We start from the raw sequence: 22,318 nt of genomic DNA, 5'->3' as shown, positions 1-22,318 counted from the left end.
CACATCCTGCAGCTACAGATTTCTACCTCTTTTGAGTGATTTAGTTCAAGACCTGCATCTTTAAATTCATCTGTTCTTATTTGGTCCTGTCTGGTATGTCCATATCAGCTGATCTGCCCTGGAGCAGATTTTTCTTCGACAGTGCATTTTCCTAAAGGAAGGCAAGGCTGTACTGTGCAGTTCAAGCTAACTCACCTGGGAATACCTGCATCACCTGGCAGCCATTCCAAAAGCCAGGCAGGATTTAGGAGCATCCATTCAAGAAATAAGCTCACAGTTAGTTGACCGTGGAAGTGGCCTTGTACCAGGATTCAACAGCAGAGGGGCAACACATCAGTTGAGGGACCATGCCAGGAGACCCACAAATGGGCACCACATGGAACAGGCAGTTTGTCCTCCTAATCTTCCAAGTTAGTAAATCACAGAGGAAACAACATCACGCAGGAGCTGTATGAGTCACACAACTCATCCAGCCCAGCATTCTGCCTTCAACCCCAGGCAGGAAGGAATCATCTGAGACAAGTATGAGACCAGGACATGCAGACAGAGCCTGCTTTCTCCTGGCATCTCTTCCTGGTTTGTACCATTCAGCACATCTGACCTCTGAGTGGAAGCTCAAACCCAGTGACAATGCTAACAGTCACTGAGGGATCCATACTCCAGAAATTCTGCACTTACGGCTCTTCATGCTCTGATTTCCACAGCACACCTTGACAATGAGCTCCACATTTGAAAATGTTCTGGATGGAAAAAGCACTTCCTTTTGTTCATTTTAAAGCCCTGTTTGCTTCACTGGCTGCCCCTACCATGAATGTGAAGAATCATTCCTTGTCTATTTTCTCCACATAAATTACAATTTCATGCACCTCAGGTGTTGCCTCTCCTCCTGATAGAGAAACATTTCACATGGATTTGTTATCCTCTTCTATGGAAACCATCCCTAACCACTCTTGTCACACTTCTCAGTACCTTTCCAAACTTTACTGTGGTCTTTGAGCTGGGGCAATGAAGGGGGCATTAGGATTTAAGCTTCAGGTGTGCTGTGGATGCACACAACAGCAGACAAGCTTTTATTTTCTTCTTTGCTCCTTTGAATCAAACCTTTAACCTGTTTGCCTATTGGATCACTCCTGCACTTCAAGCAGATGCTTTCATAAAGCTACAGCACCAAGTCCATGATGTCTTTCCTGAGCATAGGACTGTAAATCCTGCTGTTCCCCGGCCTCATGTAGGAACACTCCCCCAAAGTCTTATTTTACAGGCAACACCATCAAATTTGATCTGCTGTTGTCACTTAGCTCTGCAATCTTATCTGAATTCAGCTATGAAGGTGCTGGGCTGGAGTCCTCCCCACTGCAGCAACAATTAATAAACAACACTGGGAAGAGCCCCACAAAGGGCTACGTGTGATCCTGGTGAAACAGATGCAGCAGCTCATTTATAGAGGCAGAATAACATTATCAAGTGTGATCAAGTTGTGGTGCAAACAGGCTGCAGCAGGAAAGCTGGGCCAGAGAGAACATCTCAGGATGGGCTGGAACAGTGAGTGGACATGAGGGATCAGCTGAGGGTGGATGGGACACAGTGAATGGGATTCTGTTCTTTTGCCAGCACCTTCCCCAGTTTCAGTGCTGGTGTGCAGCTGCTGTGAGAGCTGTCCTCCTCAGTTTTGTCCCACCAAAGAGAGATTAGAGTGAATTCACCTTTTACCTTTGTCTGCGAGGAAACTCCACTTCACTGTCGACTTCGCCCTCCTCCTCTTCTGATGACTCGTCCCCGCTCTGGCAGAAAACAAGGACAAAAAGGGTGTCACGTTTGTTCAAATATGGCTGAACCTTGGTCCTCCAGGACAAAGTCACTGTGCCAATAGGCTGCAAGAATCCAGACCAGAAAACAGCCTGTGTGTCAGCAACACTGACTCAGACATCGTCTTACCAGGAGGTTGTTTCAGGCAGCCTCAAGGGCACCATTCCTGAATCTGGAGTGACTGCCTGAGAAATACACTGGAGTATTTTAGCAGGCAAGGAGCTCAGAACGTTCCAGATTCTCAACTGAAGCAAATCAAGTAATTAGTATCACATGGAAACCCACATAAATTATTGAGCTGATTTGGTGTTCTTGGCTTTACCCTCTTCTGCTGCAGCCCATCAATAGAGCAGGATGGAGGATGGTACAGCCTTTGCCCGTGGGTTTCACCAACCAAGAGAACTTGGGATTTGTTTCATTCCTCAGTGAGCATGGAGCCTTTTATTCTCCTTCTCCCACCCAAATCTACCCCCACACTGCTGGGTTTTTACAGCCTCCTCCTATCCTATCCAACCTGTCATCCCCTCATTCAGTTTCAGTCTTTATTTCATCCCATCCCCTTGTCCTACAAGGTCCCACTCCCTTCCTGCAGGGGCCAACCCACATTCTTGCTCTGGTAGTTATGCTATTTTCCTTGACTTTTCCAGCCAGGCCCAGTTTTCCTGCTCTTTGAACTCAGACTGCTTCTTACTTCTCTCACCTGGATGGAAGCAGGAGGAACAAAGAGCTGTTTCTGTACAACTGTGCCATAACCTCTTTTTTACTCTTGCAAAATCTTCACAAAATACAGGAGGAACTACGACTTTCAGTGCAGGGGGACAATTTCTGTCAGGTGCAGCAAAAGGGATGTCCCCAAGACCATGGCAAATGTTGAATCCTTGCTCTGAGACACAGCAGCAGCACAGATTCCCAAAGAAACTCTCACGTGCTATTACAGAACCATTTAAAGAATGCATTTATCCCTTCCTTTGGAGAAAGGCTTGAAAGCATTTTCAGACTGTTTCAACATCAAAAATTCAGCAGAACAAGTTGCAACTCCAACCAAAATTGGCAAAACTGCACGTAACAGAACCAGGCCCTACCAAAACCACATCTTCAAACCCCAGTGCTCTGTCCTCACCTTTTGGAGGGATCTTGCTTTGCAGGGCAGCCCTGAGGAAGCCAAGTGCTGGGGAGTGCCCAGGGCGGACGCCGCCGTGCCCTGCTCCTCCAGCTTCTCCATGAACTGCGCGCTCTCGTAGAGGGACGCGGACGCCGGCGACTGGGGGCGGCTCCCCCCCGGTTCAACAGACGCCATCTGTGCCTGGCCACTGTCCTCGTCCCTGCACTGCAGGCAGGGGTCGTAGGGATCCGCCTGGCAGCACTCCCAGCGCTCGGCCGTGCCGTCCTTGCTGTCCAGGCCGCGGCGGCAGTCGGCCTCCATGGCGGTGGAGATGAGGTCGGGGCTGGAGCCGGACATGCGGCGCTGGGCGTGGTTGCTGAGGGGGCTGCGCAGCGCGGCCGCGGGCCCGAAGTAGCGCAGGTTGTTGGCGCAGGTGGCGATGTCCTGCCCGTGGGCGTGCAGCCGCGAGTGCTGCCCCTGGGCACCGTGGCCGGGCTGCTGTGGCACTCCAGGGGCGTGGGGAGGGGCAGGCGGGGGGGCATCGTCTGGCGCTGGCTGGTTTTTCAAGATCCCTGCAAATTCGTTGTAGCTGCCTTTGCTGTTCCCCCGGCGGTGCCGGGGCTTGCTGCGGTACCGGCTTTTGCCACTCAGGGTTGACATCTTGGGACTTCCTGAGACTGGGGAGCCATTGGATGCTGCTTCTGTGCTGGGTATGCCCTCCGACTTCAGTAGATCTGGCCTGGGAGACAGGGAGAGGAAGGCACACGTCAAGCCACAGACAAAGAAGTGACACCGGCCCAGAGCCAGGATGAAGAGGCAGCTGGATCCAAAAGCACACTCTGCTTCCTAAAATCTACAGGCTGCCCTGCCCTTCAGCTGCTTGACTCCTGCATTTTGGTCCCTGAGATTCTCTCCACTCAACGTCCTTTCCACTCAGCCCACCCTGCTCTACACTCCCTTCTTGTTTTCTCCAGTAGCTGTCACACGCTCTCCTTTTCCGCTCTGATTTTGATGTTCTCTCCCAAAATACCTCCCTCCCAGGACCTTGGGGTAGAGCATGGCTCTCACTCTGTGTGTGTACAGTGGTGGTGATCAGGCTGCTCATCTCAGAGCTGTGTGGGGATATTAATTCAGAAGTGATTATTCACTGGTAATCAGGACTAACTCCTGGAAATCCCCAAAAAAGTAAAGACCAAGACAACTCTTCTAGAAAAAAATAATTTCCCTATCTAAAAGTCATGCAGAAGAGAAATAACTGAAAGGACAGCATGAATTCCCAAATCTCAAATCCCAAATTAATTCCTCAGCAATGAATCCATCCTTCCTGAGGTCTGGCTGATTTCCACAATTCCTCGCCCTGCTTATTCCCATCCAAGTCAGGGATGATCTAGCTACTTGGACAGTTGGGAATTTGAGAAAACACACAAGATACCTTCTGTCCAAGCACCATCATCTGCTCAAAAATGCCACAGACAACAATTCATTCACTCAACCAACATATCCTGTGCTTCTGTGGCTCCAGAGAGCTGCCCAGGCAGGAGGGATGGCAGGATTCATCCCTTTCACCTTAAGATAATTAAACAATTATGGTTCTGAGGATCAGATGAGGCCCAAATGTGAACACCCCTTTGTCCCACCCTGCATTTCATCAGGCTCAAAGGGAAGGAACTGCCTGCTCATCCCAGTGGGGATCTACCAAAATTGTCTCTGGCTCTGGCACAGGACTGGGTTGTCACTTCTCACCGTTTGGTCTGGCTGCCTGGTTTATGGGAGACCCCTTTCCTCTTCATCAACTTCTCCACTGTATTGGGGTGGATTATTGGTCTGACCGGGTGGCGTTTGTAAGTCCCAGGGTATTTCTTTTCCACTGCTTGTTCCCTCCTGAAACATCAGGGAAAGAAAAAAAAAAATGAAAACCACATCAGTTGTCTCTCTCCTCACCTGCCACTCCCGCTGGGCAGGAACTGGCTCTGCAGGGAACGCGCTGTGCGCCCGATGCCCAGCCACGGCTGGCTGCAACACAAGCTGCTCTGCTGGGAAAGGACACAGACACTTCTACACTCCTTCTGCAGGCAGCAGGGACAGGGCCCTGGCACACAGTCCAGAAGCAGCACTGCCGCTCCCTTCACCCACGGGCCAAAGGATGCCAGCACCAAATGGGAAGGTGCCTTTCTCCCAGTCAGTAACCACTGACAGTGGTCTGCAGGAATTCACTCCAAAGGGCTCTCTCCCTGCTGGCCAGCAATTCCCTAGCCTTTGGAGTTTGTCAGGGGACACTAAATCTACACGTGCCACCATCCAGTTCAGAAATGAAGCACTGTTTCTGCTCTGCTGTGTGCAGACTGCCACGTGCACCACGCCACTCCCACACACGTACTTGATGAGCTCCTTCTCCCGCACCTCCAGCTGCAGCATGATAGCACTGAGCTCCATGTACAGGTTATTGGCTCGCTCCAGCTTCCTCTCGTAGTGCTCACGGATATCTAATGCATGTCTGAAAGCAGAAAGGGCTTTATTCCAGTCTGACTTCCACGGACCAAGAGAAGAGAATGAGGATAAGTACAGGTGCTTTAGGAAAAGGCCTTTCAAAAGTCAAATTTGCCAGCTGTACTGCACTGAACCCCAGACACAGATAACAGTGAATGATGATTAAGAGCCTGACACAGGAATAAATCATGGTATGGTTTAGGAAGTGTTTAACAGCCTTGAAAGGGTGGCAACACTTCTCCCTAGAAGAGCTGCAAATGCCTCACACGAACCCAGGAGCCCTCTGGCCAAGCCCTGATCATCCTGTTTGCATGGAGAAGGGGCTAAACCTCTTCTCTACAGAAACAGGAAAGATGTCATGTGTCTGTATTTCATTACCAGCAGGGTGTCCCCACAGCCCCAGTACAGCTACAAGATGTGACCACCCAAAGCTCCCTAGGGACAGGGAACACTGAACAACCACTGCATCAAATTGCCAGGCCAAGGGCCCCTTTGGCTCCTCAGGTTTGACACAGAACTGCTTCTTATGAGTTTTATGTTTCTCTGTCAACTGTATTTGCAAATTTGTATCACAGGAGGAAACACTTTTCCTTCTTTAAATAAACCTTCTGCTTTCGTTTTTAAGTTGGTCTAATGTTCAAAATGCATTTCAGTGGGCTGTTCATATGAAGTATGTTCACTTCTCTGGAATAACTAACCCAAAGAAAGTATCAGGGCAGAAGATGCTCACAGCCAACCTTAGGATGGATTTCCCACTGAGATGGATGTATCTGCTTCAGTGCTGTCACCACAAACACCAAATCTCAGGCAGAAATATTCCCTGGGAAACACACACACCTTTGCTACCTTGTCTGGAGCAAACTGTTGAGACTGCCCAAGAGCAGAGACAGTTCCCACTGCTTCTCTCCAGCTTCCCATCAGCCAAGCACTGCTCATGGCCCAGGCCATGCCCATGGGAATTTCAGTTTCTGGGTTCACAAGGAATTTAGGCTGCCCAAATTTATACCACCAGGAATACTGGGTCCTGTTTTGGGAACCTCAGTACAAGAGGAGAATAAAAAGAGTCAGGGGCTGGAGCAGGAGGCCCTGAGAGGACAAGCTGAGGGAAGGGGAGGCTGGATGAGAAAAGCAAACAGTAAACACAAAAGACTGTGAACAGACCTCAGCTCTTCTCTTCGACGGCGAATCAATTCTTCATCCAGCCTGTGGATACAAGTTCCTTCACTTTTAATTTTCTCAAAATGTTTCTTCACTTCTTCTCTCCATTCAGCCTAGGAAAGCAATTCACTTTCAGCTATTTACAAAGAATTGGGATCTGTAGGTGCACCACAGAAAAACTCTTGGGCAATGTTCCTTGTGTCTGCAGAAAATTACAGCTTTGGCTTGAGAATGTACTTTTGTTAGCTGAATTATTTTGGGTAACAACACTGCAGCACATTTAGTGCCAGTATTTTCAAATGGTATTTACAATATTGTGCTCCAAATAGAGAATTTAAAATATATCTGCATTTTCTAAGAAATATTTTTTTAATTCCTAGACCTCTTTTTAATGTTTTTTAATTCCTAGAGTTCTTGAAATGTTCTCTCTTTAAGAGAAAATTTTCTTTCCTTTCAGCAGCGAAAATAAGTAGAAAGGCTCATGATTTGGAAAGCTCTGTGATGATGCCTATCTAGGGTGATACTCTATTTGCCCCTTGAAGCCCTGGTTCCTGCAGAAGAAGTCTCAGCTTGGGAAAGTTTGGGTAAAAGATTTTCAAACACCCATCAGGTTGCTCCTCCCCAAGAATCAAACTGAAAACATGTATCCAGATGTGCTCTACTCAATGCACCCTCCAAATCAGATCCTTGGAGCTAATTCCAGCACTCACAGGCTCCAGCCTTTCCCCAGTTACCTGGGATTTGAAGTAGGTTTCCTGAGGAGTAGCCAGCACATCAGCAGAGGCAATATCCAGGTGCATCAGTGTCTGCCGGAAGGACGGACGGTTCCGGGGCTTGCTCTGCCTGGAACAAAACAGAGACAGCCAGGGGTGAGGTGAGGGGTGAGCACTGCCAGCCTCTGCTGCCTTGCTGGGGTGAGGGGTGAGCACTGCCAGCCTCTGCTGCCCTTCTGGGGTGAGGGGTGAGCACTGCCAGCCTCTGCTGCCCTGCTGGGGTGAGGGGTGAGCACTGCCAGCCTCTGCTGCCCTTCTGAAAGGGTTTCACTAGACCCTGTTCTCTGAACCAAGCACCTGACAGGTTAGAGCAAAGGAGCTTTTCTGGTTTTCTCTACAATTTAATTGTGCTAGAGGTGGTTTGTGATGACCCATTCTGAAGAAACAAAAGAAGTACAAAATGTTTAAGACCGGAAAATGCGACTACAGAGTGAAAGATAGGAACAGTTTCTATCCTAACTTGCTTGCCAAGAAGAAACATACTTTGGTTTGTTGTCCCATCAATTTCCAAATTTTGTAATGGGAAGACTCAATCTAGTAGAAATGAAAACTCACATTCAGGGTGCTTCTAAGCACTGAAGGTCTGTGAGTTGTCACACAGCACATGCCTGAGTACTGCAATGCACTCAACAGCCCTTAGGATCACAGACAAGTACAAAAACATTCAGATTTTTGAACTTGAGTTTCAGGACTGAATCCACTTTGCACAAGGCAAAAGCAGCTTCTTGAGCCTCCTCTCCCCTACCAACCACCTCCTTCCACTAGGTGGGGATGCAAGTGTTTGTAGGTACTCTCTGTGGTACCGAGCTGCACAAGCTGCCACAGGGTAAACTACCACAGGGAAAGATCCACACGTGCTCTGGCCTGTTTTCCCTTTCGTGCCATGGGGAGCATGGCTGCTAAAACCCATGGAGTGGGAAATGCTGGAAGATCCTTCACACTGTGTCAAGATGTAATTACAAAGACAAAGCATTAATGTGAAACCCAAGACAAAGAATTTCAACTCTAATCTGCTACATGGAGGAAACTGACAGCATTTTCCATATCTGAACCTGGAAAATCCGTGTTCAGACAGAAAGCTCACATTTCTCTTTATTCAGTCCAAAGCCAGTTGCTTACAAAGGGGTTTCAGAAGGAAAAATCAGTTCCCTTCGCTCTGGATGTGGCCTCAAGGAATTTTACCCCTACTTTCCTTTCAGCTCTTTTTGTCTTCCCACAGAGCCACCTTTTATCCCCTGCTTTGCTACAGCAAAGCAACGCCCTCTGTGAAGGCTCCTGAAGATATCCTGGGGTCCAAGCCTGCTGCCACAAGGAAGCAGAACCCAAAATGTTAAAACTTACTGCTCTCAGGACAAGTCTGTGAGATGCTCATCTAAGAGCCCTCTGCTGTGGGCTCCACATCCACAGGTTTTCACAGGTTTTTTTTCTCCTGACTTTCACAGGTTTTGCTGGGAGCCAGCCCTAGGTCTGTGCTGTGTGGGGTTCAGGCTCTTACCAGGTTTGCTTCATGAGGATTTTGAAGCCATCTGGGCAGGTGGAAGGGACGGGAAGGTGGAGGCTGTTACTGCCCACTCCCCAAATGATGGCCGAAGAGTCCACGTCCTTGTAGGGAATCTCTCCCGTGAGCAGCTCCCACAAAACCACCCCAAATGACCTGATGAAGAAACAAACCAGGATAAATCGAGTTCACACAGAAGCTGTTAACAGAAACATCTGGAGCTTGAAAAAAGCATTGGCAGAACAGGGAAATAGGGGTGTCTGGTCTGAAACTGCAAGTAGGTGCAACAGTGGTTTTTAACACACCAGTAACTCCTCTGCTCCAGCACTGGGCTGAGCACAAAACCACACTGGTTTTCACCCACCCTTTCCTGCTTCTTTGTGAGATTTTAAAGATCCTGAAAGCACATTTTCTGTACAGATTAAGTCTTGCTTCTGTTAAATGAAAAGATTCCAAAGTCTACTCTCAGACAGACTTTGGACTGTTCTTGCTGGTAAGAACAGATGATTGACTACTGCACAGACTGACAAGTGTCTTACAGAGACAACACAACAAAGGTTCTGGGGCTTTTTACATTTCATTTAAACTGGTTTTGTTTTCCCTAACCAAAGGCTCCCTCTGCTGTTACCTGTAGTCCCAGGTAGGAGTTTTAAGGTTTGAGACTCAGCACTACAACTACTGCAACACAGAAATTAGGAAACAAATGCTACTTGCATAACTGTCAGTACCAAAAGCACATGAGGTCTCATCTGATATTCCTTTTGTTCTGAAGAAAGCAAGGATAAAGCAAAAAAAAATTAATTAAGAGAACTCAGTCTGGGAAAGAACCTCCTACAAGAACTGAAAGATGTAGGTAAGAAAATTCACTTCGCTTCTCTTCCTTAGTGAAGTGACAAAAGAAAGAACCAAAACCTTAATTTTTAACAGCAAACATCTGTTTTGTATACAATCATCACCCAATAAAACACCAAAGAAACACCAAACCAGTCAATACAGAGGAAACAAAATGCTGCTGAGAACCACCACCACCATTCCTGCACATCAACAACTGGGCTGTGATCCAGGTGAGGCACAACCATCTCCATTTCCAAGCCAGATGTGCCACCTTACTCCATGTCCCATCCCTCTGGGGACACTGACACTGCCAAGCTGGAGACTCCAGCCAGGTGAAAGGTGAGAAGGGTGTTTCTGTTTCTGGCTTGTACCAATACCCAGCTGCTTTTATTAAGTACAGAACTTCTAAGAGACAAGCTACCAGGTCTGAAGAACCACCAGTCAGGAAACAACTTCATGTGAAAAACACTGCACTTTCAAAGCCCACTGGCTTCAAATCATGTGTAAAATGAAAAAAACCAAGCAGAATTTGAATATTTTTCGCTTCAAAATCCTTTTTGTGGGCTGCAGGAAAGCAGGGATCCAGGAGCTTGGACAAACTACCAGGGAAAGCTCATCTGGTTTCATCTTTGTTATGCCTAAGAACTGACAGAAGATTTTCAAGGCTCCTGATAAGATTATAGATTTATTTTTCTGCATGCTGTTGAAGATGAGTAAGAGCAGACATACAAGCAGCTCAGGAACTGTTCTCATTTGTTGGCAGCATTCATGAACATCATTTTTATTTATCTTGAAGGAAGAATGGATGGCAAGGGAGAGTCTGAGCAATCACCACTGTTGTGAACTCCAGAGGAACTGGCACCAAAGAGCAACATCTCCAAGTCACTGAGGGAAGGAGCAAAGGTTTTATTGGCCAGGAGGTTCTGTGAAATATCCCTGACCATAAACCAAAGGTGGAAATCCAGCACCACTCATCCTCACAATCCCGTGATTCAAAGGGAGGGGCTCAGCAGACAAATGCTGGGTGTGTTCTCTTTCCAGAACAACCCAAGTGTTCCTCTCAGAGGAGCCGGCTGTGCTGGGGCCTGGACATCCAAAATAAACACGCAGGACACCGTGGCCACAAGAGCAGCTGCACACCACGGGTTACACCACCTTCCCTGCAGGAAATCTTGCCCTTCAGGCCAAGCCCAGGCCCGAGCTAGAACTCCAGCAGCGGCTCCTGTCTGACTCCACTGCCCTCTGAACCACCCGTGGCTTTGCCCGGCAGCTCCCTGTCCTGCCAGGGAAGGGACAGCATATGAGGCTGAAAAACCACAGGAAGCAAAATCCCTCCTGGCTGTAAAGCAGGGAGAAGGGCATTTGTCCTGGCTGCTGACATTTAATATGCAGAAATAATGAGGCAGAAACAGAGATACAGTTCCCTTGAGGGCTCTGAAACCTGTGGAGAGGCTTCCCAAAGGAACTCCACGGCTGAGCCCTCTCAAGCATTTTTAATAGCACAGAGACTGAACCGTTCCTTGTGTTTCTTTCGACACAGAGCACGTTCCACATGGATGGAAACATGTTCCAAAACTCTTACAACCTATCCTGGTTTCCTCCCTCTTGGATCCAGGACTGGATTCACTGGGCTGTCATCCTGGGGCTGCACATACAACAGCCAGCCTGGTGTGCAGGAAGCACAAGGGGGTGGGGAGCAGAGCAGGGGCCTCCCCACAGCTCCAGCGTGGCCCTGGAGAGGGCTGGAAGCGATGGAAAACCACCCTGGCTGTGGAGGCTGCTGAGGGGCCCTGAGCACTGCACTGGGAGAAAGCCCTGGGCCAAATAACAACACAGGGAAGAACTTCTGCATTTGCTTCCTGCAAGACACAGACTGTCTGCACTGAGCCTCAGCTGGAACCTGCAGGGCAGCACACAGCCAGCACACAGCCAGCACACAGCCAGCACACAGCCAGCACAGCTGTGTCACTTCCCTCTCCATCAGAGCCCACCAAAGCTCAGGGCACCAGGCAGGAGGAGAAAGGAACAGCGCACCACAGAGCAACCCATGCTCAGGCACAGGATGAGGAAAGCACATGGGAAGTGCTGGGAAACCAAGTGACTGAGCAGGAGGTGAAAGATTTGACCATGAACACGACTCACCAGATGTCCACCTTCTCGGAGACGGGCTCGTTCCGTATCACCTCCGGGGCCATCCACGCCACCGTCCCCGCAAAGGACATTTTGGTACTTTTATCACTGAGCTCTTTAGATGTACCAAAATCTGAAATCTTTACTGCATCTGTGTGTGTAACCAAAACACTGGAGAAGGGGGGAAAAAAAAAGAAATCAGCACATTTTGTGATTTTTCTTGTACCACAACAGCCACTGGAGTAAATCCCTTCTTAATCTACACCACCAGGCGATGAGGCTGCGCTGCTCACAAGTGCAGTACAAAAGAAAAGATTTAGTATTTTCCCCAATAAAAGCTCTCCCTCTCTTTTGGGTGGTCATGTTTTGTGCCTCAAATGCATTTCTGAATGCTACGAGTCAAAAATCAATCTCAATAAAACTGCAAATTAACAAGTAACTGAGGATTCAGAGGCAAAGCTGTACCTTAAACTGTGCTGTAAATCATCTAAAAGCGTTATCTTAATGCACTGTCACAGGCTAAAGAAGTGATAAACATCTAGAGAGTAAGAGTACAGAGAAGCCAGAACATTTTAGTCAGAAAGCAACAGAGAAATGAGGAAGACACATTCCAGAAAACCAGGGAAATAACAGGAGAATAAGAAGGAAAAATAAAAAGGCAGGAAGCAACAGAATTACCCATTTTCCAAGAAGACCAGGTATCATCAAATCATTAAATATTTCCTGACTGCTATTTATCATGGAAGATACAGATAAAATTTCCACTCTTGTAAAGTGCCAACAAGTTGCAATAGTTTCACTCTCATTAGCTTTGAGTCAACATGGGGAAAAAAACAGTAGAGCCTTTTGACCAAACTTTAAACTATTTCTCAAGAAAAGGAAAAAATAGACAGCCCCAGCTGGGGGATGTTTAAGCATCTGAGACTCACTCTGATGACCTGAAGAACCACAACTGGGGGATGTTTAACTTTGGCGACTTGAGGAACCCAAACTAAGGGATGTTTAAGCAGCTGAGACTCACTTTGGTGACTTGAGGTCTCGATGGATGATTTTGTGGAGGTGCAGGTAGTTCATGCCACTGGCAATCCCTGTGGACCAGTCCACCAGCAGCCGCGGGGTGACCTTCCTGCCAGCCCGCAGGACCTCGTAGAGCTGCCCGTGGGCACAGTACTCCATGATGATGCAGTAGCACGGGGCCTGGGTGCAAACCCCCCTGTCAAAGAGAACACACAGTGAGGAGCAGCAGACAGACAACTGGACAGGAAGGGTGACCACCACTTTGTCCCAGACACAGCTTAGCTCCTGGATTGCAAAGACCTTCCTGGAGACCTTGAGCGAACAGCTCTTGCCTGGACAGAGTTCCTGACAAGGGTCACAACCTACTTGAAGGCGATGATGTTGGGATGCTTGAGCTTCCGCAGGTGCTTGATGTCCGTCTCGTTCTGATCCCTCACTTTCTTGATGGCCACCTCCTCCGCCCGGAATTTGCCCAGGAAGACGGCGCCCTGTGCCCCGCTGCCCAGCCACTGCAGCTCCGAGATCTCCTCGAACGGCACCTCCCACGTGTCTGGGCACAGGTGAAAAAAGGGATAATGGAAAAGGTCAAGACCATGGAAACCGTCAGAGCCCACCAGGGCAGCACCTGCCACCTCCCACACCACAGGGTGGGCTCTCCTGGAGGGAGCAGGTGACATCTCCATCTTCTCCTGGCACAGCTGAGGCACACACCACACGTGCTCAGCCCCAACAACCCTTTCAGCCATCCCAGCCATCTCCAGCCTGCTCATTCCCATCCTTCCAGCTGCTTTTTCAGAGCTCACCACCCTGCTAACCACTTGGATGAGCCACTCCAGCTTGGCAGGCAGCAATTTACCATACCAGGGATCTGGATTGGCAATTTTCAGACCCTCTTCCCTGACACTGAACCAAGTGCATGACTCCATTGAAAAGCATAGATTAGAAGAAACATTTAACATTCACAAGTGATATAAAAAATATTGAGGGTCTTTTTCACTCCCTGAAATAAACAAAAATAGGAAATAAAAGTCATAGGTGGCAGGCTGTAAAACACAGAGCAGCAACCAAGATAGCCAACAGAAGGCACATCAACCACCAGCAGCAGACACAGAAATAGGTCTCTCCCACACCAACATTGTGTATATCAATGTCAAACAGGAAAAACAACCTTAAGCAATTCCTTCTCTTCAGTACCCACACACATTTGTAGGGATAATGCTGGAGTGGTCCAGTGGCACTGTATAAACTGCTTCAAGAGAGCTGCACCCATCTGAACAGAAACCTTTGTTCCCTGTCAGTCACCTTGAAATTACCTTAAATCTCACAAACAGCAGGATAAAAGGCAGGCAATTGTTTATTTACTGTAATTCAATAAAGATCTACGTTTGGAGGATAAATTATTTAGCAGCAAACCCAACAGTAACCCACTGATTCCTGAAATAAAAGGGAGCCACACCTGTACAGATCCCTGTTTCAGGAGACTACAAAGGTGCGTCCTTGTCTCGTCCAGATTCCAAGCCCTTGGGATGTTCCCAGGGCTGCAGCTGGGATTATGCCAAAGTGTCCATTCCAGATACCATCATCACTGAAGGGAAACTTGTCTATCCTAACTGTCTGTGGGCAGATCCCAGTTGGAAGCTGTCCCTGGGATGCTCCCTGCGACAGGCAGGCAGTGGCTGCTGTCTCCTGCCGAGCGAGCGCTCCCCAGGCACGGCCGTGGAAAAGCAGCTCCCCCCTGGAGCCAGACCCCAGCGCTCCTTCTGCTCACTGAACTAGAAACAAAAACACTGCTCATCCACAGCAGAAATTCCCTCTGCCTTGGCAGGGCAGAGTTCAACCCCCAGCACATGTTCCTTCCCAGACACAAGGCTGTTTTCCATACTCATGGATCCGCTTACAGCTCCGAAGGTAAATTGGGATTTAAGTCTTTGGGCATTTAAACACTGAAAGATTTTAAATAAAGAAAATAATTAGATAATTAATAAAATTACTTCATTCATTCATAATTAAATCAAGAAGATCTGTATTTCTATTTAATTCACTTTTGAATGCATCACTTCTGAAAGGAGGTGGCACATACAGGTGATTTTTGTGCGTGTTGATGAACACTATTTTTATACTTGGCAACATAGAAACTATTCTGTTGTACTGAAATAGCTGTTTCTTTCATAGAGTCACGGAATGGACTGGGGTGGAAGGATCTTAAAGCTCATCCAGTCCCACCCCCTGCCATGGGCAGGGACACCTCCCACTAACCCACGTTGCTCCAAGCCCCAATGTCCAGCCTGGCCTTGGACACTGCCAGGGATCCAGAGGCAGCCACAGCTTCTCTGGGCACCCTCCCAGGGCCAGGGCCTCCCCTCCCTCACAGGGAACAATTTCTTCCCAATATCCCATCCATCCCTGCCCTCTGGCAGTGGGAAGCCATTCCCCCTTGTCCGCAGTCTCTTTCCATCTTTACCTGTGGGAAGTCTGTCTTTCCTGTACAGGGCACAGAACACTGACATTCATTTCCATGAAGCATCTACAGTTTGTGAGCAGTAATGGATAACTGTATCACCTTGGAACCCTAGTTTGCTCTTAATATTCCCTATCAGGTAATATTACCTTCCCCTAATATTCCCTCTGCAATGGCAAAGGCTGAGAGAGGCTGTAAACAAAGTAAGCAAAAGTTCATGAGGTTCCTCCTGCAAAGTCATTTCGTGTTTATTTGGGAACACAGATCCTCTCCCATATCCCATTTGCATCCTGCTTGTCGGGGACACAATTCAGGAGAGAGGTTTCAGTGCAGTGACAGTGAAATATCCCACAGCTTTGGGAATATCAAGAAGAACAAAGAGCCAAACCATAGGCAACATACAGTGCAGTAGTCAGACTCTTCTGGGCCTAAAGAAGCCAGTGGGATACTTCCCCTAAATAAATTAAAGTGTAATAGCAGCAGGAATTGCGCAAGAACTTGCATTTCTGAGGTAATTAAGAACCATTTGAGTAGAATGATGGGAATCTATTTCCCATGGGGAAGAAACGCAGGAGCAGCCTGAGCCGTTGAGCCAATCCATTTGGAGGAAGTTTTTCCCAGCCCTGGCTGCTCTCCAGCACTGGCACTGTGACAAGAAGCATCTCTGGTTTACACAAACCCCCCCAACACAAGCACCCTCCGACAGGCACCTTGCTCTCCAGGTCCACACAAAAACTCTCACAATGATGGTAAACACACAACTCGTGAAAGGGAAGGTGAAAGCAGTGCCTGGAGACAGCTTCTTAATCCAAAGGAAATGGCTGGGATGTCTAATGAGTCTCTAGGAAACACAAACAAGTCTTGCTTTAGTGTTGGAGTCCCCACAATCCCAATTAAATAACTGGTAGATGCAAATTAAAGAACTGAGTGTGTCTCCCTGAAAGCACTCACCAACAGCCTTTAGAAATCAGGGTAAACAACTGGGAAAACATAGGAGGGAGGGATTTTATGGGTCAAACCCCCAGTACTTAAACCTCTAATAATCAGCTGGCACTGAACAATACAGAAGCAAACATTCCCTGCAGGAATGACTCCTCACCAAGCAGCAACTGGCATCACTTGGTCAACCAGCACAGAGCCTGTGGCAGCTCCCAGCTGACCAATGCTCTGCCCAGCCCCTGTCCTGCAGGGAAGCACAGGCACACCCCTCTTGGTGACGATTTGGGTGTCAGGAAGGACACTCAAGCAGTAGCTTCAACAAGAAGATAATACAGAATCACATAAAAGCTGTTCTTATCTTTCCCCTCTTTCACCAAGTCATGAGCCAAAGCTTCACAGGCAATAGGGGCTCAAGGACATGAAGCCTGTTTGTCTTTCACTACTTGCAACCACACCACCACCACCACCATGTCCCAAAGAATGGGCCTGCAGGACAGCCAAAGCAGGTGGGCAGGGATACCAGGGAGCAGCAAGAAGTACCACGAAGCACCTGCAGGCAACATTAAATGGTTTGGGTTGGAAGGGATCTTAAAGCCCATCCCCTTCCATGGGCAGGGACACCTTCCACTAGCCCAGGCTGCTCCAGCCTGGCCTTGGACACTTCCAGGGATCCAGGGGCAGCCACAGCTTCTCTGGGCACCCTGTGCCAGGGCCTCCCCACCCTCTCAGGGAAGGATTTCATCCAAGCATCTAATCTTAATCTCTCTTCTGTTAGTTTAAAACCATTCCCCCCTGCCCTATCACTACCTCCCCACGTAAAAAGTCACTCTCCCTCTTTTTTATAAGCCCCCTTTAAGTACTGGAAGGCCACATGGCTGCAGACCCAATCTGGACTCCTACCCCTGTTGTTGATTCAGCCCAGCACAAAGGATTACCCCTGGATGAGGCTTTAAGTAGTTGTCTCATGAAGAAGGGGAGAAAAAATCATCTGCACAGATCCGTGGCACCAGCCCAAAGCTGTAAAGCAGCTCCCAGGGAAATGAAAAGCCACCACAATCCTCTCCCTGCTGCTGAAAGAGCCCCAGACATTTCCTCAGTCACACAGCACTTGCACAAACACAATCCATGCATCCTCTGTGCTCTTGCTAAAAGACAGCAAAAATAAAAATAATCACATACATCAGTTACTGAACTGCTGGCTTGTATGTAGCTGATGAAATGCACACAAAGATGATTTTCTGGTGGCAAGAAGCAAGAATGAGATCATCTGGAAAAGAGAACATGAATATTCTCACAAAATCCTCAAGTTTCAGCACAGAAGCAGTTTGAAAAGGTTTATCCTTGAGTAACAGAAGTATAGTACTGCCATCAGGGTAACAAATGTCATCAGAGCTAGACAACTGAGCAGCTCCAGAAGAAAAAATAATTTTTTTTTTTAATCTTCTTTTCACTCCCCTTTCTAATAGTGAAGACACTGAAAATGCAGCTCAACCACACAGGCTACATACAGCTGATCTCAATTAATCCTCAGCCTTACCACATCTGTAGCCAGTTCAAATCTGCCCTTCTAGAAGGGCCTGATGCCAGCAGGAAGCTGCAGTGTGCCCCTGGATATGTGGCTCTGAACGGGCTCCCAACACAGAGAAGAGCAAGACACCCTGTGCACAGGAGGGAGCTCTGTGTGCACCCTCCAGCCCCAGCACTGCTCCCAGCTGCTCCTTTTCATTCGTCAGTGCTTCCATCTTTTAGTGTGGTGACTTCCCTACAAAAGCGAGTGTCCCCTGTGGGCCACCAAAGCACAGACTGCCCTGTGGTCTCCAGTGCACCTGCTGGCCCAGTTATATGGGAAATAGGATCTCTCTGTCCCACAGACAGCTCTCCCAGAGCCACGGTCTGAGGCGACAGGGACACACCTGCACGGGATGGCTCAGAGGCAGCAGTGGGGACAGGTGTGGGACACACAGGGAATTGCTGGGAGCAGCCACTGCCTCTCTGGCCTCTCCTTGGAAATGTGTAGCTTCATTTACTAACACTGAGCATCCAACCCAAAGCACTGTCACACACGCACTGCCCAATGCCTGCTCTGAATGTCATCCAACTGCTCGGAACCTCCTTTTCCTTCCCAAGGGAGACTCGCCACCCAGACAGCCCCTTCCAAAACTGTCCACCCATTGTGCAATCACCCCAGCAGCCTTAATCCCCCAGGGAACTTTCTGTCACGTTTTTTATTTATAGTCTGAACCACATGTGACACACCGAGTTTACAACGTGCAAACAAAACAGAACCAACTGTGCAAGAGGATTTCAAGCCAAGCAAACCCTTGAACACGGGGCTGCTGCTCAGGAGGCACCTGGAATGCAGAAGTGCATTTCCTGCTCGCTTATGAACTGGAAATGACTGACTCTAGGAAGTTGATTTCAAGGCAAATTCATCCGTTATTTAACAGCTCTGTTCCCTCATATTAGGAGCTGTTCCCCATCCCTCTGGGGTTTAGATTTGAACCACTCAGACAGGTTTCTGACCTTTTATAATTTGTCAGTGCCAAAAAGCCATTTGATTACTACTGAGTGATGCTCAAAGGAGACTTTGCCCCATGGTACTGCGGTGGCCAGGCTGTTCCCATCTTCCATAAGCCTCAACCATTTCAGCTCCTTAATTCTAATGACAGCTTGTTCTTTTCCCATCTGCCACCTCCCTCCCCCTGTGCTAGAGGAGAAATCAGACACCAACAGCAGAGCATACTCTGCTCTTTAGCTTTCAGTACTCCCTAAAGATATATATAGAGAAAGATGTATAGATATATATGCAGTCAACTGGGACATCACTTTTTCCCAAGCTACAGATTTTATATATATTTATACTCACATGCACTTACACATTTACGCTTACACATCTAAATGAAAAAGGTATAAATATTAAAGAACATATTTCTGGAAAGACAAGTACTAAATGATATTTTAAAGAGGAAAATTACTCCTGAATAAAAAGAAATAAAAGTCATTTTAAAAGAGAAGCAATACTCCCGCTATTTGGTGGTCAACTGGGGACAGCCTTCACCTGCAGCTTCTGAAGTGCAAGTGCCTATGGCAGTATTTTCCATCTGGCATAAAAAACTTCCAGAAATTAACACAGGGATTGTACCAAGTACTTCAACACAATTCCTTCTGATCCCCACGCTCAGTTCAGGTTCAGGCCTTGTCACAATGGTCCAAGCCATGGGGCAGAGCGGGCAGTCGCTGCTGACTCCATCACGAGCTGCCTTTGCCACACATGACGGCTGTCGGCTCTACAGTGCAGGACTTATCCTTGGAAACCCGTGACAGGGCTGGGCGAGACAAAAACGGCCACGTGGAGAGCTGGGGAAGAGCCCTGGGCTCCTTCCCTCCTCTCAGCCCAAGGCAGTGCAGGTGGTTCCCTCTTACCTTGCTGCTGCAGTTTGTAGTCCGTGGAGTAGGCCTTGCCTATGATGTTCCACACGGGCCGCAGGCACCCGAAGAGCCCCTCGAGGAAGCCGCCGCTGCCGCTGCCCGTCCGGTTGAACTGGACCTTCACATCGTCAGCGGCGCCGCTGGTGTCCCCGTCCCCCGGGCTGCGGGTGCCCTGCGGCAGCCCCGGCTCGGGCTCGTCCTGCTCCCGCAGCTGCAGCACGCTGTTCTCGAACTGGTCGCGGGCGTCCTCGCTGATGCTGGTCAGCACGGCCGCCGTGCCCGGGCTGCTCACGCCCTCCAGCAGCTCGGCCGGCAGCGAGCCCCGCTCCCGCACGTCCTCCAGCAGCTCGGGGGACGGGTGGCTCCCGGCAGCGGGGTGCTCGTCGGGGAACCTCCCCAAGTCTTTGTCCTCACAGAACGCTTTGCCCATGGCGTTGGGAGAGGAATTCAGGCTCAGGCGCTCCTGAGTGCTGGCCATAATGCCGTGAGGGTGCATCAAGGAGACGGCCCGAGGGGGTGCTCAGAGCATCTGTAGGACACAACTCACATGCGACACGTGGGCCCAGTACCTGAAATGAGAGGAAAAAGAACAACTTTCAATTTTTTATTTAAGTATTTTCACTACGTGCAGTTTCACTGAGGTGAGCTGATAATTAACTAGACTTTCCAGACAGCCGCTGATACTTGGTAAATAATTACTGCCCTAAAAGAAACAAATAAATGGTTCCAACAGAAACTCCACTCGGGCAATACTCTCGGTAACCTACTGCAGGAATTGCCCAGTAAACAAACACCACAATTTTAAATGAGACCCTAAAGGTCAAAATCATGAAAGGTTCTTTGCAGAGAATTCCCACAGCATTATCAGACTGAAACTGGCCCCAGCTCAGCTATGATTTGAGTCCCACCACTGTTCCTGGGCCTGGCACAGCCCACAAGCTCAGGATCCCTCTGCAAACCCTCGAGGCAAGGTGTTAGAGAAACAAAGCCCGGTGATACAGGTACCTCGAGTCCACCAAGGGATGGTTTGTAGCTGCTCCCTCAGAGCCCCACCTAGTTATGACCATCCTGGGCCTTTGATTGACCCTCCATGTCCATTGTGGCAAGATATGTTCAATTCTCTAACCACATACATGTCATAAGCAAGTAAAACTCTGAGAGCTTCACAGAAGAGCAGACCCTCCTTGCTGATCTCCCACCACTGCTCTCCACCTCTTTCCCTGCATGAGCTTTGGGGAGGGTGCACATAAAACAAGAGCTGGGATCCCTTTTAAGAAGTGCCCCCATCTCTTGCTCTGTGCTCCACTGAGAGGTTCTTTTTCCACAACCCATGGTGGTGCTACCTTCCCACAGAGCCAGGCTGATGGCTGGGGGTCGTGCTGCCAGAGCTGCCCACTGCAAAAACAGTTTTTTGGGGTAGTCCCTTCTGAAACAAGAGGCTCTAACACCGGGCCACAAGTAATTAACTGAATTCAGGCTGCAACATGGAACAAAGTCCAGTTTTAAATTCCACAAGAAGCTGAGAAGGGGGTAAAAAAACCAGCCTTAATAGGAAGTATTTTGTTAAAAAGTTAGATCAGTTACAGTGGGTGCAAATTTCCAGGCTCTGCAAACAGCCACTGGAAGGGAGAAAGAGGTGGCCAGGTAGGACACAGCCAACGGCAAGAGAACAGCTCAGTGCCATAACTCCTCAGGATGAGGTCACTGCAGAGAGGAGAGATAAGCCCTTCAGCCTGCAGGATGAAAAAACTCCTGCCCTGGGCTTCAGGCCCTCTCCAGCAGCAAACAGGAACAGCCAGGAACCTGGATTACCTTCCTGTATCCTGCCTGATCACACGGGCTTTCCATAAAAGCTTTATTTAGGCTGTAAACTTTGTTCTTTAAAAGAAAGCAAAACAGCAAGAGAGGCAGAGGTTGCAGCACAGCCCAAACCAGTGCAGGAGCTGAATCTGACTCACAGGAAGCTGGAGAGTTGGTTATTCCCGACCTGCCAGTGACCAGCATTACAGTGACCAATTCCCCAGGGTGGGAAGCTGCAGTGTGACCTCATAGCACAATTACTACTAGCAGCAGTTGTTATGTTATCACAGATTTTGTTATTGATAAGAAAATGCTTCAGACCTGAACAGCATTTCATAAAAACACCCGGCCAAGCCCAACTCAGCGTTCCTGGGCACAGCCCCTGCTCATTACCCAAAGTCAGGGAGTGACAAGTGATTGTTTAAACAGAGCAAAATGCAACCACTGCTCCTACAGAGAAATCTGGTTTTTGTAACACAGAGTATTAAGCAATGCAAATAACACGTCAGCCAGGTGTCCTGCAAGAAACCCAAATGCAAAGGCCAGAGTTTGAGGCAACAGTGTCCCAAAATATCTCAAATTTAAGCCTTGGGAAGTGCATTAAGGATTAAATCAGACTTGGAGGATAAAATAACTTTGCTGCTATGTGACTCTCAAGAGTACACTACTACAGTGTAAGGTTTTGCTTTTACATTTCTATGCAGTTTTCTGTCTCTGGAATGTTTGATTGTGGAGGTTTAACAGGCATTGAACAGCTTTTCACTACACAGCTCAGCCAAGAACAAAGCCCCAGACTCAGGGATATCAGGTCTGTTTTCCCAGATCAAATTGCTTTCTCCAACACTGAGATGTTTCAAATAAAAAAAGCCTTTAGGCCTTTAGGCACA

At 48.4% G+C, this 22,318-nt stretch overlaps 1 protein-coding gene across 5 annotated transcripts in view; it reads right to left on the bottom strand.

The window, feature by feature from the left end:
• Positions 1 to 22,318, bottom strand: part of MAP3K13 (mitogen-activated protein kinase kinase kinase 13) — a 70,664-nt gene that overhangs the window by 4,754 nt on the left and 43,592 nt on the right. For all 5 annotated transcript variants that reach the window (XM_069024885.1, XM_069024881.1, XM_069024884.1 and 2 more), the window contains 11 exons: positions 19,626 to 20,200; positions 13,172 to 13,355; positions 12,810 to 13,001; positions 11,801 to 11,959; positions 8,822 to 8,980; positions 7,288 to 7,396; positions 6,557 to 6,666; positions 5,286 to 5,402; positions 4,652 to 4,789; positions 2,927 to 3,647; positions 1,711 to 1,781 (listed from right to left, as the gene is read on the bottom strand). In XM_069024885.1, the coding sequence (XP_068880986.1) occupies positions 1,711 to 1,781; positions 2,927 to 3,647; positions 4,652 to 4,789; positions 5,286 to 5,402; positions 6,557 to 6,666; positions 7,288 to 7,396; positions 8,822 to 8,980; positions 11,801 to 11,959; positions 12,810 to 13,001; positions 13,172 to 13,355; positions 19,626 to 20,127 (2,462 nt within the window). In that variant the 5' untranslated portion in view covers positions 20,128 to 20,200. The remainder of the gene's footprint in view (positions 1 to 1,710; positions 1,782 to 2,926; positions 3,648 to 4,651; positions 4,790 to 5,285; positions 5,403 to 6,556; positions 6,667 to 7,287; positions 7,397 to 8,821; positions 8,981 to 11,800; positions 11,960 to 12,809; positions 13,002 to 13,171; positions 13,356 to 19,625; positions 20,201 to 22,318) is intronic.

The sequence above is a fragment of the Aphelocoma coerulescens genome, chromosome 9 (genome assembly GCF_041296385.1).
Source record: "Aphelocoma coerulescens isolate FSJ_1873_10779 chromosome 9, UR_Acoe_1.0, whole genome shotgun sequence".
In the NCBI taxonomy this organism is placed as follows: Eukaryota; Metazoa; Chordata; class Aves; order Passeriformes; family Corvidae; genus Aphelocoma; species Aphelocoma coerulescens.
Note: the sequence above shows the minus strand (reverse complement) of the source record. Positions and strands in the feature narration are given on the sequence as shown.